At 39.2% G+C, this 16104-nt stretch overlaps 2 protein-coding genes across 3 annotated transcripts; one reads left to right on the top strand and one right to left on the bottom strand.

The window, feature by feature from the left end:
- Nucleotides 1-2295: 2295 nt before the first annotated feature.
- Nucleotides 2296-5496, bottom strand: dad1 (defender against cell death 1). Its single transcript, XM_061731246.1, has 3 exons — nucleotides 5186-5496; nucleotides 3135-3292; nucleotides 2296-2548 (listed from the first exon to the last, which is right to left on the bottom strand). Exons 1-2 carry the CDS (start codon nucleotides 5394-5396, stop codon nucleotides 3162-3164), a joined length of 342 nt encoding a protein of 113 aa, XP_061587230.1. The 5' UTR covers nucleotides 5397-5496; the 3' UTR covers nucleotides 2296-2548; nucleotides 3135-3161.
- A 451-nt stretch (nucleotides 5497-5947) lies between these two features.
- On the top strand, nucleotides 5948-15985 carry abhd4 (abhydrolase domain containing 4, N-acyl phospholipase B). 2 transcript variants are annotated; one of them, XM_061732794.1, is made up of 9 exons: nucleotides 5948-6135; nucleotides 6699-6719; nucleotides 7767-7852; nucleotides 7950-8054; nucleotides 8158-8446; nucleotides 12723-12904; nucleotides 12989-13100; nucleotides 13184-13370; nucleotides 14304-15985. In XM_061732794.1, the coding sequence occupies exons 1-9, from the start codon at nucleotides 6086-6088 to the stop codon at nucleotides 14391-14393; spliced, it is 1122 nt and encodes a 373-aa protein (XP_061588778.1). In that variant the 5' UTR covers nucleotides 5948-6085; the 3' UTR covers nucleotides 14394-15985. The 2 variants fall into 2 exon arrangements, with proteins under 2 accessions (XP_061588778.1, XP_061588779.1); XM_061732795.1 differs by lacking the exon at nucleotides 6699-6719 and having other exon boundaries at nucleotides 14304-15984.
- The last annotated feature ends 119 nt before the right edge of the window (nucleotides 15986-16104 follow it).

Genomic DNA, 16104 nt, shown 5'->3' with positions numbered 1-16104 from the left:
AAATGAAGTCGGTCAAAGATCAAGTGGTTTTTCTTCCATCATTTGAAAGCATTTACTGGTGAGTCATTTATAAGTTCTCTTCTCTGAAGGTCATCAAAAATAAAGCACTGATGCCTCCTAATGTTTGTTTTCAATATTGTCAGTCTTTATGTAATTCATTACTTGGATGATTTGAAGTAGAGCTAGAACTTTGCTCATAAAAGAGCACTGTTCGAAGGACAAACAGTGAATGCCTCTCACTTCAGTTATATATAAATAGTGAAGTAGGAGCGATGCATCATAAATGACAAAGTTTTACTCAGGTAGACACTTGGCTGCGTTCCACTTTCTGCCAAGTGAAGTCAGAAATCCTACAAGACCTTGGTCTGCTGTGAGAATCTGACATCTCTGAACATTTCAGAGATTACCTGCTGATACCAGCTCAACACAACACATATTCTGTACACTAGTATACTTCACTGATTATTTATTCATTCGTACTGAATACCTTTTTTTCCCCAAATTACCTCTTCAGCCAGAAATACAATTAAATACATATAATAAATAACATTATTTAACAGACACTAAACTAGAATGCATACAAAACGTTAAAAAATATATACATTTCTGTTATTTCATTGTATCATTATTTTCTATGTTTTGTGATTTATTTTTTTCCTGTTTTTAAGTGATTTTAATTGTGAAGCACTTTGGTCAAACATGGTTATATACAAATAAAGACTGACTGATTGATTAATACAGTGGTCCTCAACCTTTTTTCAGTGATGTACCCCCTGTGAAATATTTTTTCAGCCAAGTACCCCCTAACCAGCGCAAGGCACTTTTGGTTGTAAAAAAAAGACCTAAAACAGAGTACTGTGCCATCAGTAACTGATTTATTAAACATAAAAATATTGCTGCTACTCTTCAACCACGACTCCATCGTGGGTCCAAGTGATTGACAGGTGAAGCCAAGTGGCATTTGACAGGTTAGGTGGAACCATCCTGGTGTGGGGGAAACTCTGTGGTTTTAGGATAATAAGTTGAATAGCCTACTCCTGTAGATAAAATTCATTTTATGAATTTAGACTTATATTTTCCTCAATTATTTATGGAATATTTATTTTTAAAGGATTTTTGCATGGATGCTACTTTTTACATATATGTATATTTTAAAATCTCGCGTACCCCCAGGGGTACGCGTACCCCCATTTGAGAACCACTGGATTAATAAAATAATTTAAAAAAAAAAATTGTAGCTTTATTGGTGCTTCATTTTTCAGTCGTTCTGTTGTAAATTTGCCAACGGGCTTGTGACCGTCATCCGGCTGCATAAATTCATGTCAGCCAGGCTTTGGCCATCAAAGAAAAAGCCACGGTCGATTCTAGACTTTCTTGGCCACCAGAGGATTTCATGTGTGACTCGATTACTGTAAAACAAGACTCCCAATGCTTCGCTTTGCAGTTAATAAAACATGTTTCTGCTTAAACGTTTACTTTATCCAGTCATGGCAGCGTGAACTATCACCAGATGATCCGAGCCAGGAAACTCTTAGAGCCAGCAACAGCTGCTTCTGTAAGATCGTTGCTGTTTCTTTGCTCCTTGACGCCCCATTAACACAAACAGAAACGCTCCACATCAACAAACTACAGGTAGCTAAACCCTTGTGTAAAATAAACAGCTGCTTCTTCACCGGTTGGTTCTTATGGAAGCAGTAAGGATGTGCTTAGGGCTGGGCGATTTTGGACAAAAATAAAATCCCGATTTTTTTTCTCCGAATACCCGATTTTCGATTTTGATTTTTTTGGTAAAACTACAAAAGACAATGGAATAAATTGCCTCAAATATTTTATCTTTATTTTTAAAGAAAAATAGCAAGCAAATTTCCCTATTGGGAATGAAGTGCAACTGAAAGGTACTGTAAATCCTCCTTGGGTTTAGTAAAGTGACAACATTTACATTCTTCTTGACCAAGCAAAGATGACTAGACTAGATGCGAGAGGAAAATCGATTTTCCTTTTTTTAACATCGTCTTGATTAATAAATCCGATTTAGATTTAAAATCGATTAATCACACAGCCCTAGATGTGCTTCTTCTGTATTTAAGCCGAGTTTATGTGAAATGACAGTTTGTTTTGCTTTCTTATCTGTAATTATGACTTAAAGGCAGGTATTAAAAGGACAAACCTGTTATGAGGTGGCACATTTAACCTTTTCAATAAAGATAAGATCTTTCGCTAAGAAAAAGTATGAACGTTTTTGATTCACATCCAGTCTTTACATGCATTCCCTCAGAAGAAAATATTCAAGACATGTCACATTTTCACCATTACAGGGTTTTATTTAATTCTCAGTACAAAGAGGGAATGCTTTACAAAAAAAAACCCAAACCATTCTATCAGTAAGAAATCCATATTGCAACAAATGTAAGGTGATGCATCGTATTCAGTATTGATGGTAGGTTTCTGTCCAAATCATTCATTCAAAAATGAAAAAAAAAAAAAAAAGATAAATCAAGAGCGCATCATGTCGTTCAGAGGGGTTTTTGATAACTTCCACTTCTATGATCTGTAAGGAAAAGAACACAACACGAGTGCGTGGGTTAGTGACATCAGAGTTATGGAAGCAGCAATAGAGAAAACGGTGCAGCACGACTCTCCCGGCTGCTGGCAAATCTAATAATTCAATGTTTTCTAGCAAAGCAAAAGCAATATGTGGCTTCATGGACCATCCGAAAGGGGAATTTTCTCTCTGATTCTATCATCCGACACTAAAGTGATAAACTGGCAATAATGTTTAAAATGACTGACAACACCCAAAAGACAAGTGTGTATCTCCTATCCATTTACAGTCCCAGGAAAGACCTGGGCTCTGCAGCCAAACATTTATGTGACATGTTATGACACAGAGTTTACAGTTTCCTAAAACTGAATGATATTCATGGTGTGATATTTATGGAATTAATTCCCTAAACATCAGTGCAAAAAAATATCCCGGCAGAGCAGATATAAGGGCTTGGTGAATAAAGAGTCGACTTCCAACTGACACAGGAGACTGTAAGTAGCATAAAACACGACAACTGCAGAAGAACCCATGAGTTGTAGATATTGATTAAATTTAAAAGGCCTTTTGTGCAGGTGTAAAACATACACACCAGTTTTGAGTTTGCTGCACGCCCGTTTCAGCCGATGAAGTTCATCACAACAAGATGCAGGACCGTATTAGCAAACAGGAAGTCAGCGAAGGCTCTTTCAGGGGAAATGGACAAGAAGTCTCCTTTGTTCTGAGGGTTGATCTGGATTCGAAGACACACTGAAAAAGACAAAGAGCATTCAGTATAATTTTATCCATTAGAGACCGTAAGGCCTCAGCTGAACAATGTTAAAATCATTGTTAACATCTTGCATTTGCAGATGTTCTGTTTTGTACTTTAAAAAGTCTTATAGATGGTTGGCCCGCTCCATCGCAAATATTTTCCAATATTTTTTTGTGACAAATAATTCCATCCCTCCTCCTACAGACGCATTAACTCCACCATCTAGCACTACAGACACTAACAGCAGTTCCTGTTCTGATCTGAGGTCTTCATGAGTTTGGCGTAGCGCTACATGAACCAGATCTTCACCAGCTGCAGATTCTGCTGAGATGAAGCCTCCAGCCCTCAGAAGATCACCCAGAGAACAGAACAAGGACTGCCGTCATCACGTCAATCCATGTCAAATTCAGGTTACTCCTCTTCAAAAAGAAAAGTAAATGTGGGGGCGACTGAGTCACTCAAGTCCTGCTTCAAAAGTAACCTGGAAAACATTTGGGAACCTGGATGCAGATGGGTTCTGGATCGGCATCTCTTATAATTCAGTGGGCAGTGACTGTGTAAACTAAGCAAAATAAAGAGGCTATTTCTTACCTAAAATTAAATGGGATAAAACATCAGCACATAACACAGCCATTTGCCAAGATGAGCTTTAATAACTGATTCATTCAAAAATCCCCAAATCTATATTAATATTATTATTAATATTAACCTGATAGAACAGAAATAGAATAGAATAGAATAGAAAGCCTTTATTATCACTATACTGGTACAATGAGATTAGGCAGCAGCTCCGTAAAAGTGCACACATGCAAAAAGAATGACTAAAAAACAAAATGAAAACAAAAAAGAAACATAAATATATATACACTATGAAAATGAGTGAATGAGAGAATAATAATGCACATAAATGAGTGGAAGAATATTGCACTTGAATGGATGGAAGAATATTGCAGTGTGAGGATATTGCACAGGTCCCACGTCAAAATTTTGATGCATGTTTATAGTTGATCCAAAAAATAAACTTTACTGATATTCAAAGTTAGGACATCTAAAATGTTAGTATTTATTTATATATTCAAGTATTAAGGAACTTGCCTGATAGGATATAATGTAATTTATGCACCAAGGCAAAGTCTTGGAGCCAATTCACATGTTATGGAGGACATCGTTATTTTGCTAAAGCAATGAAACTTGGAGTAAAATGATTAACAGTGGAAAGAGGAAATAAAAGTGAATAAACACAAATACACAAGTAGCAGATCAGTTGAGGTAACAGATCACAATGAAACCATAGCTTTTTATTTGACTATAACAGCTGTAGCGACGTGTTCCTGCAGATTTTCTTCATTTTAAAAACTTAGATTTCACCATATTCTGCAGTTATGTTTTCTCTACATGAACTTCCACCTCAGGTCTGTGTGCACGTACAGGACTGTCTCAGAAAATTACAATATTGTGATAAAGTTCTTTATTTTCTGTAATGCAATTAAAAAAACAAAAATGTAAAAAAATATTGCAAGCCTTTTATTATTTTAATATTGCTGATTATGGCTTACAGTTTAAGATTAAGATTCCCAGAATATTCTAATTTTTTGAGATAGTATATTTGAGTTTTCTTAAGCTGTAAACCATGATCAGCAATATTAAAATAATGGAAGGCTTGCAATATTTCAGTTGATTTGTAATGAATCTAGAATGTATGACATTTTTGTAATTGCATTACAGAAAATCACAATATTCTAATTTTCTGAGACAGTCCTGTAGACCTGCACAAGTTAGCATGGTTAGCACGGGGAGCTGGACTGAGTTAGTATCTGAGCCTGACCGTCCTGACCCCACAGGTGTCGTGTTATTACCGGCATGTTAAAACCAACCCCGTGCATGTTTACCTGCGAGGATGAAGGAGCCCACACACGAGATGAAGCCCGACAGAAAGCTGTTGAACGGGAAGGTTCCCACGAGCAGACAGTACAGGAACTGCATCGCTCCCGTCAGCAGGATGTACAGCAGATACGCGTCCACCACCTTCAGCTTGTTGGGCGTCGTGCCGGTGTACTCCTCCAGAAACCGGGAGATAACCGACAGCACCGAATTCGACATGATTAAAGGTTAAAGTGTGCAGAAACGTGTCTGTTGTGGATCTTGCTCGGTTTCTTCCTCCGTGAATGAGTGACGTGTCCCGACCGGCCGGAAGCAGCAGCGGTGCAACAGGGAATATGTTCCGGGTAGCTCGGAACTAATATCAAAGGAGTCATTTGGGATCGTCTCATATTACCGAGAGAAAATGTTATTCTAACATACTGGTTCATTTACAAAACCTTTAGTGATTAATATAATCTGTTTCGTTCATTCGAGAGAAATTGATCATCTTTTTTTACTATAATTTGAATTTAGAAATGATCACTCACACGTACAGACAAAATGTAGTACATAATAAACACTCACAGTACATATACACTTACATTAAACATACACATTAACATATTTTATTACAAAAAAACGTTCACTATAGAGCCTCTGAAATTGTCGCTCTTAGTTTACTGGTTTACGGCTTTGTTTTGACTGAAGGAATGCTGAAAGATGAGAAACCATTTTTCCATATGGTTACTGCATCTCGTTCAGAGACAATCTTTGTACCGGATCAGCTGACGCAGGAATGCACTTGTTACAAAACATGGAAAACTAGCATCCAGGGTTTGGGGTAGTTTCAAAACAGATGCAGGATAGTGAGTGGTAGTGAAATATCGACACACTTTCAGCTGAATGTAGGAAGTGGAAGCTGTCACTCCATGGATCCCAGTCCAACCACAGCTTCCATCCCGAGCGACTGTGAAACAGAGTGAGTAACTAATAACCTTTAAACAGCGCACTTCCAGCCCGCTTACGTCACACTGTTTATTCCATAAACTTCTACCAATTAGATGTTTCAACATATTTATTGATCTCAGTGTATAATACATCTGAAATAATGTTATTCCATGCTCACTTGACTAATTTATTGGCTGAACATAAAATGTTTATGTTTTCACTACGATTATAAGGAAATGGTAAATACAGTACATATAACACTACTGTACATTTGGAGAAGTGATCCATGTATTTGTCATGTATGATCAATATAATTTAATACCAGTGTACTATTACAATTGTTTTCTACTTAGATCTATGAAAAGGAATGACACAAAAAATCAATAAAAATAGGTTAATAGAAAAGCAGCAGGTTGACACTAATCTGAGTGACTCAGCAATACTGAGCTGCACTGATGATTTCTCAACAGGTGATAGACCAAACCTGTGCTAGTATTAATGAACCAGGTAGGAAAGGAGTTCTGCCCCCCAACGGACTCAGGAAATAAAGAACTAGCCCATCTCAGCTCAGTTTTACCACTATTCTTGTTTCAGGTTGGAAACTAAAACTTTTAGGTAAGATCTCTCTTGTGTTATGACAGTATGTAATTAATACTAATGAGAGGTCACACGGAACCAAGATCAGAGGTGTCAAAAGTATTCACATTCATTACTCAGGTAGAAGTATAGATACTAGAGTTTAAAAATACTCCTGTAGAAGTTGAAGTATCAACTCAAGTTTTTTACTCAAGTAAAAGTATAAAAGTACTGGTTTCAAAACTACTTAAAGTATAAAAGTAAAAGTAATGTAAGGGGGAAAAAAGCCATTAAGGACAAAAGCCATTGAAAATGAATGCATCTTAGTATAATGCAAATATATTAAAGAACCATATATGTGTACTATTGAGCATTAACATGTGTTTCAGAGAGCAGGAGATATGATGACTAGTTGCCTATAAGTATTGTAATGGTGCAAAAGGTCAAACTTCAGAGGCATGTTATCATTTATCCTAACCTTTATTGGAATGTACATCCAAGTTTAGTTGCAGGAATCTGAGGGAACGGATGTAAGAACAAAACTGGACAAGAACATCTGAAAGAACCACAACCAAATTCACTCTATCCGGATGGAGCAATTTAACTGGATAGTTTTTTTTTAAAGGCCGAAATGAAATAGAGTAACAAGGCTGTTTTTAAAATGTAAGGAGTAAAAAGTATGGATAATTGCGTGAAAATGTAAGGAGTAAAAGTAAAAAGTCATCTGAAAAATAATTACTCCAGTGAAGTATAGATAACCAAAATTTCTACTTAAGTAAGGTAACAAAGTATTTGTACTTCGTTACTTGACACCTCTGACCAAGATATACATTAACTTCTCCATCAGTGCTGTGGATCTGGGCCCTGCCTTTGATTTACGACATGATGGCTGTGAAATATGATTCCTGTGTGGTTTACATGAGTGTGCCTTGCAAATAATGACAGCATGGAGTAAACTGGCTTTAATCTTGGACGTGCGCCAGTAGCTTTTGGTTTTAATGCATTCAGCATGCGCTGAGCATTTTCTCTACTATCTATTGTCACTTTATTCTTTCCATTCATTTATTTTCCATTTACTCTGGTTAGGTCGAGTTCAATCTGGAGCTGGTGGCCTTCCTGGCGTCCAACTTCCATGTCCCTTTTGAAGACTACAGAGTCCAAGATTCTCGCCTGTAAGACTGTCCTGGCACACCGTGTGCAGGGTGATCATATAACTCTGGAGAAGCACTCTAGAAATGTGGCTTACTCTTCTATTGTTCCTCGAAACAGGTATTCACAATGATCTCTGGGCCAGGTTTGTGACCCTTCCAACCCAGGACCGAATATGGACGTTGACTGTCACCAACAAGATGGTGCGCAAACCTGCAGAACAAGGTGCTTATCTGCTAAATGTATTTGCTCCTTTCTTTTCAAAGTCATGCAACCCTGTGAGCATTATAATGCAAATGACACTTTGTTGTTCCTCTTTTTTCCTTAGCTAAAAAGACTCCCCTGGTGATGGTTCACGGCTTTGGAGGAGGGGTCGGACTGTGGATCAGAAACTTGGACGCGCTGAGCCGGTCGCGGCCCGTCTACGCCTTTGACCTCCTGGGCTTTGGGAGGAGTTCTAGGCCCCACTTCCCCTCAGATGCGGCCGACGCAGAGCAGCAGTTTGTTAACTCTATTGAAGCATGGAGGCAGTCTGTGGGTCTGGAGAACATGATTCTGCTGGGACACAGTCTGGGAGGATACCTGGCTACCTCTTATGCCATCCAACACCCCTCCAGGTAGTAAAGCAGATGATAAACTACTGTTTTTTTTAATACTTTATTTATAGTTTACAAGTTTTTTTTACAAAGACAGAAACACGATATACAGGAGGAAAAAAAAACACAAATAAACAATTACAACCAAGAAAAAAACAAAAAACAAGCAACTTATTCAGTCATAGCTGTCGCTAATAACAATATCTCCAGAGCAAGGTAAAATTACATGACTAAGAGAATCCAATCCAACACCATACTACAAAGTTATATAGCCAGACAAGACAGAGTTCCTGTAGTTATCGGGTGATGTGACACTGTGTCAAGAAAGGTCCCTACGTTCTCTCAAATTTGTTTTGTGTGTTGGATTTGTGCAGACGGAGTTTTCTATCTGTATAATGGACAACATTTCTTTCAGCCAGTGCGCAAAACAAGTTGGAGTGGTGGACTTCAACGTCAGAAGAATACGTTTCTTAGCCACCACTATTCCTATCTGCAAAGCCATCTGCACGTTGGGTGGTAGCGCAATCATCACTGGAGAGCATCCAAAGATCGCCAAGTCATGGTTAGGCTGAATGTCTTTGGAATAGGCTAGCGAAGGCCACTCAAAAATTGCAGTCCAAAAACTATGCAGAATTAAAGCTGCAAGCAGCGATGAACGGGCCCTCGCGCGTGCAATTTTCACCAATAAAAGTCAAGGACTCAAAACCGAGTCCGATGACACCACCCACGACTCTCTATGTCAAACCATTCAAAAGTTATGGCAGAAAATAGGAACTATCAAATATCGACCAATCAGAAGAAGAGGCGGAGCTAATTTACACCAATGAAGGTTAAGGACTCTAAACCAAATCCAATGACACCACCCACGTGTCTGTATCATCACCTGTTCAAAAGTTATAGCAGAAAATAGGATCTATCAAATATCGACCAATCAGAAGAAGGGGCGGGGTTAATTTGCACCAATTATGTTCAAGGACTCAAAAGCGAGTCCGATGACACCACCCACGACTCTCTATGTCAAACCATTCAAAAGTTATGGCAGAAAGTAGGAACTATCAAATATGGACCAATCAGATGAAGGGGGGGCGCGCTTTTTGGCGTCTATCGTCGCCATGGTAACGCTTTTGACTGAGAAAAGTAATGCGCATTGTCGCAGGATCGAGACGCACATTTTGATGTATAACACACCTGGGTGCACGTTACGGTTCGGGCGAAGAAACGGCCGAAGAAATGGCATAAATTGCGGCAAAATTACACGATTAATTCAAAATGGCCGACTTCCTGTTTGGTTTCGGCTATGGCGCCAAGAGACTTTTCTTTAAGTTGCGACATGATACAGGTGTGTACCGATTTTTGTACATGTACGTCAAACCGTATTGTGGGGCTTGAGGCACGAAGTTTTCTAGGGGGTGCTGTTGAGCCATTAGGCCACGCCCATTAATGCAAACCATCAAATATCAAATTTATCACCAGGCCTGGCTTGCGTGCAAAATTTGGTGACTTTTGGGGCACGTTTAGGGGGAAAAAAAGGCCCTCATTTCGTCGGAAGAAAAATAAAAACGAGGAAAACCAGAATAAAAAAAAACCCATCTCCTACAGATACAATAGGGCCTTCGCACTGTCAGTGCTCGGGCCCTAATTAGGCAGGACCAGAATAGCTGCGCTAGTGAACCCTCAGCTGAACAACAAGAAACACAGATGTAAAAATAAGTTTTAATTTAGTTTTTGAATAGTGTAGTCTATGCATTACCTTATGTTGAATTAACCTATAGCGTGAGTTAACAGAACAAGAGTGGACCCGGGACATTGCCTCTTCCCAGAACTGCTGATATCTCTGAGTTCAGGTCACTGGCCCAGCTATCCTTAATGTGATCTGAAGAAATAATAGTGGTAAAGCTCTTCACTAATTTTTATACCAGCTGCTTTGCGTCCAGGGGGAGTAAGATATTTTCAAGAAAACAATAAGTGGTAGGGGTGAATTCAAAGTGTGGGCGATTTTCCTTAATGTAATGTCTGCCATGAAGATATTGAAAAAAATGTGAATTTGGAAGGTTGAACTTAGTCCTTAATTGAGTAAAAGGGCAAAACCAGAATGATTTTTTGACCGCAGAGGCTTCTAGTTGTAACCACGAAGGGCTCCCATCAATCAGTTTGCTTCCGCTTTTCCAATAGGTAAGAGCCCTGGAGTTACAGTAGCTGCCCAGTAGTAGTGTAGAAAAGCCCAAGGCCACCCTTCTTAAGAGGTTTGTGTCGGCGGGCCTTGGATATCCTATGTGATTTGTAACCCCACACAAAGGGCAATAAAATAGAATCAAGCTTCTTAACAAAAGAGGTTTTGAAAGAGATAAAGAAACCTAGGCTCACCATTTTAATAGCATTAACTCGTCCAATCATGGATAAGGGCAGTGTCTTCCAGGAGTTTCTCTAACGCTTCTGTGAAGTTAAATCTGAAAAGATGCTTTGGGTTAATCGTCATTTTCAGACCCAGATAAGAGAAACAGCCCTTCACTACTCTGAAAGGCAACTTACTCAGGAAGTCCTCAGTAAATTGATCCACTAGGGCATAAATTCACTCTTCTGCCAATTTAAAGTGTAACCAGAAATCTTCCCAAAGGAATCTATATAATCCAGACGGCTTGGGATAGAGACTGCTGGATCAGCCAAGCATATCAGGAGATTGTCCGCATAAAGGGTCACTTGGGACTCAATGTCGCCCAATTTAAATCCTTTAATGTCCAGATAACCCTAATGCCAAGTGCCAATGGCTCCAGTGCGATGTCAAACAGCAGGGGAGACAAAGAGTCCCCACTGGCGAACGCCACATTGCAAAGAAAACGGGCTGGATTTATATCCATTTGTTAGAAAGAAGAATTTTGGGTCAGTGTATAATAATTTAACCCATTTTATGAATGTATCACCAAATCCGAACCTCCTTAATGTTGCAAATAAATAGGGCCATTTAAAGCTGTGAGGCCACACAACCAAGTCCCTAGATTAGTGATGTGATGTTCTTTTTTGATTAGACCTTGTTTGATGGAAAAGCATTTTGATCGAGTTTTCTAAATGTTTAATACATCTTTTATAATTCTGCATATGTAGAGTGGATAAAGAAAACCCTGATATCAAGTAACACACAAAAAATATTTATTTATGTTTTGCAGGTAAATTTTTTTTGTAACTGATTTTTAAATTAATTAATCTCATTCAGAATTTATTGTCCCATTAAGTTTGAGGAGATGCAGCAGAGCTGCCCCAAACCATGATGCTTACACACCCATTTTTCACTGGTGGGATGAAATAGTGAAAAAGCAGTATTAGCCATTCTCCAAACAGCTTCCCATTAAAGCAGGGGTATTAAATGTTTGTTTCATTCAAGGAAACAGAAAAAAGCATTTTGGCAAATCACAGATGGACAACAATTCTCTCGATGGAAAGTCGTGGCGTTCTCCTTGTAATCGGGTTGTGCATGAGTTAACAGAGATTAATATTTGCAGATGTGAGAGAGGTCTTGCGTTGCTGGGAGGCGACTCTGAGCTCCCTCATGGCTCACGTCTATAACATGCTTTGCTCTTTGATCTTTGTTGGCCTAACATTTCAGCGTATCCAGGGTGGAAATGGTCTAGTTAAACTTGGAGGAATCCAAACTCTTCAAAGGTTTCTTATTTCACCCCGATCTTTTTTTGTTTAGAAGTTCCCAGAATTTTCATTTATTTGCAGTCTTTGTCAATGCCGCATAAATGTCTGTGTATATTATGAAAAGTGTCGGTGACAGTGATGAACATGTAAAGAATCGTCATCAAACACAGATCCTTGATCCCTTCATTTCTATTCTGGCGTCATGTCTTAAAGCACCAAGGGAAATAGCGTTATTGTGACTCAGCTTTGGATTTTTATTTGTGCTATTGTAGCACAATTCCTGAGTTTAAGTGGCTTTTGTTGGTAGTAGTTTCTGTTGCGACGCCTCGGTCTGAAAAACATTAAATAGGGTAATGTTTGTGGGGGTGTTTGAACTAGCAGCTTGTGTTTGCGTTTTATTCAGCTTCACCCAGAGGGGACATGACATGGCGATCAGTATTTCATAACTGCTTTTTTACTGTAGCGTGTTGAGGTATGATATAGGACAATTAGTATAAATGTATTTGCAGGCGATACTAAATAAAACGAGAAGCCATATTGTCATGAAAAGCGAAGAACCCCCAAAGGGGCTGTTTACAGAACGGCAGAGATGCTAAGCACCTTTTTCTAAACTTAAGCTCACGACAGCTAAGGTGTCATTACTGTATTCTTTCGACTGCAGGGTGTCGCACCTTATCCTGGTGGACCCCTGGGGTTTCCCGGAGCGCTCCACGGCGCAGGCCCAGGGGGGTCAGGGCGCAGAGGTGGCGAAGAGGCCATCCATTCCTCGCTGGGTGAAAGCTGTTGCAGCAATTTTTTCCCTCTTCAACCCGCTGGCAGTCATCAGAGCAGCAGGCCCATGGGGTAAGAAGTGCAAATGTCAGTCTGCTGCTGTGCCGCAGCACGCGTAACGCCCTGCGATCATCTCACAGCATGTCGTTGATTCAGGCCCAGGATTGGTGAACAGATTCCGTCCCGATTTCAAAAGGAAATTTGAAGACCTTTTTGATGACAACACTATGACGGCGTACATCTACCACTGCAACGCGCAGACACCAAGGTAGGTGCGGGAATCTGATTCATCGTGATAGCAGGCCGGAGAAAGGTTCTGTGGAGAAACTGTGGCTTTTCTCTCCTCTCAAGTGGGGAGGTGGGCTTCAGAGCCATGTCAGAGTCCCTGGGCTGGGCGAAGAGGCCGATGCTGCAGCGAGTCCATCTCCTGCCCTCCTCCATGCCCGTCACCATGCTGTATGGAGCACGGTCCTGGATGAGCAGCTCATCTGGGGACAGAGTGGCTGAGATTAGAAACCAGGCTCACACAAAAGTGCTGGTGAGTGGAAACAAAAGACTTAAGAGAGGGATATGCTCAGTACTCGAGATGTAAAAAAAAAAATCAGGGGGGATGGTGTATTTTATCATATGGGGACAGATAATTTGTGCTGATTACAAATAATATAATATATTACAAATAATAGCAGTGACCAAAACACCTGCAGAAATACTGCAGGAATGACATATCAGCAGTTAAATGCAGCTTTCTGTAAGCTTTAAATATCCACTGGGCTTACATCAAAATACAAAAATAAAAAACAGTTCTCTGAACTTATCAATATGACTCTGTCCTTCACAGGATAAGTAACATGGATCACTGCAAAAACTCAAAATCTTAACAAGAATATTTGTCTTATTTCTAGTTAAAATGTCTCATTTTAGTAAAAAAAATCTCATTACACTTAAAACAAGACTCATCACTGGAAAAAACAACAATTTTCATCTGTTTCAAGTAGATTTTCACTTGAAATAAGTAGAAAAATCTGCCAGTGGAACAAGATTTTGTTTGCTTCTAATAAGAAGATAAATCTTGTCCCACTGGCAGATTTTTCTACTTATTTCAAGTGAAAATTTACTTGAAACAGGTGAAAATTGTCAAATAAGTTATTTTTCTGGTGTTATTTTTCTGGTGATGACTCTAAATGTTGAAATAGCAGTAAAACCACATTCATTGATGAAATGACATAAGGGATGGAAAGGGGGGATGGCAGTTTTACTGGGGGGATGATTTGGACCGTTTTTATTTCAGGGGGGATGCCGTCCCCCCTCATCCCCCCTCAACTCCAGTACTGCATGCTGCACAAAAGCAATGAATCTTACACAATTTGAATTAATGCCTTTCCAGTCCATCTGGAAAACTTCCAGCGTGGTTGTTTATAATAACTGACCATTTTTTTGTTGGCTTTGTTTCCTTATCTGTTTCCCTCTGCAGCTGATAAATGATGCCTCACACCATGTGTATGCTGATCAGCCAGGAGAGTTCAACAGAGTGGTTGAAAATATATGTAAATCTGCAGACTGATCCTGCACCGCTGGTCTCCAAGGACTGAAAGTACTGTACATAAAGAATTCATTGTGGTTTGCATGTGAAGCCTCCTGAATCCTAAATGATGTCGCTTTAAGGCATAAACAACATGAGTTTGAATGTATTTTTTTTAATTCTACCCTAAATGTTATGTTGATATTTGTGAGCCAGTGTATTTGGTATCATCAGGAACTTTATTTATAACTTTGTTTATGTGATCACACAGAGCATTAGCCATTCTTCTTCGTCCAGGTTATTGTTTTGTCGAAGGAGACATATTATGACCTTTTTTTCCTTTTTCTTTTTTTGAAAGCTGGCACAATTATCTGAGATATTAATGACTTTGGTGTGTCTTTGGGATGCAATGACTGTGAGAGATACAACACACACAAAAGATCTCTTTTTGACCATGTCTTTACAACTCTGTTCACATCAGCTTATTTGAGTGGGTGGAGTCTTTTTCTTTTTTTAAGTTTGTGTTGGAGAGTTTCACTTCCTCCTTCAGAGGTACAAATATGAAAATGAGTGGAACCAAAGATGGGAAGCTGGATAATTCTACTCCGACCCTGCAGGATCCCGCACAAGGAAAACAGCCCACCTTTCTCTAAAGCTGACACAGTTGACTTGTGTTTCCATGAACTTTTGGTGACATTTTTCAGTTCTTCACACTACAGATTTACATTACTAAAGCTCTCTTTTCAACCTTGCCTTCTTTCCCTGGGAACAGCTTTAGGGGGTGGAGCGAGTCACGAAGATCATCCCCCCAACAAGGTGTCTCTTCTGACAGTGGTGGTGGTGGTGTAGCTTTGTGCTCATAAATTCAGGGTTATAACAATGCATGTGCATTGGTATGAAATTAGGCAGCGATAAAGAAGAGGAAGCTTGATAATTCATACCTCACCTGGATGTGTGACATCGTTTTACCTTGCAAATCTGAACGGCCTGCCAAATGATATGTTTTCAGATGAAGGTAGAACCAAACAAAGCGTAGAGGTTTCAAGTTTATAGTCACGACAGACACCCAAACCTTCCTTGAAATAGCACAAAAAATGTTATTTTTTTGTTCTTTTTATTTTTCTGCATCCTCGTTTATCACAAAGTGAAATATTTATTACTGAGCAATCACATGGCTACTGATTGATACTCTTAACATGTGCCTGTTACAGTACTGTTTCTTTGCCTCCTGCTCTTATGTATTTCTCACTTGTCATTTAGCTTGTCTGTATTTTATACTTTTTTGAAGGACTTTTGAAAAAAGATTTATTGGCTAAATCACCAACAGAACTTCTGATCAACAAGGCCGAACCAGAACAGGTCTGCAGCAAGTATCGTTTCTACAAAGTTAGTCAGTGTAGGTGGAACTCAGATGTTGGTATTAGGAGCAAAATTACCTCTCTGTATCAGATGTTAAATTTATATGTATAATATTTATATATGTTGAAATTTACTGTCAAAAAATGATCAAAGAGGTAATTTTTGTGTCTCTTATTATATTCTGGAGCATGCTAATAAAAAAAAACCAACAACTGTGTTTTGGGAATTTTCTTAGTTTTACAGTCAGATTAAAGTGTCTGTAAATACGACTTTTCAAGCATGATGAAATTCAGCAGAGGTGCGTCACCTGCCTCAGCTTGCACAGCTGAGATCGCCGTAAACCTTCCAAGGTTCACCTCTCCTGTGCAATAACATTGCTGGAGTGTAGAAATGG

Source organism: Cololabis saira, chromosome 10 (assembly GCF_033807715.1).
Source record: "Cololabis saira isolate AMF1-May2022 chromosome 10, fColSai1.1, whole genome shotgun sequence".
NCBI lineage: Eukaryota > Metazoa > Chordata > Actinopteri > Beloniformes > Belonidae > Cololabis > Cololabis saira.
This window is presented reverse-complemented; position numbering and strand designations above follow the sequence as displayed.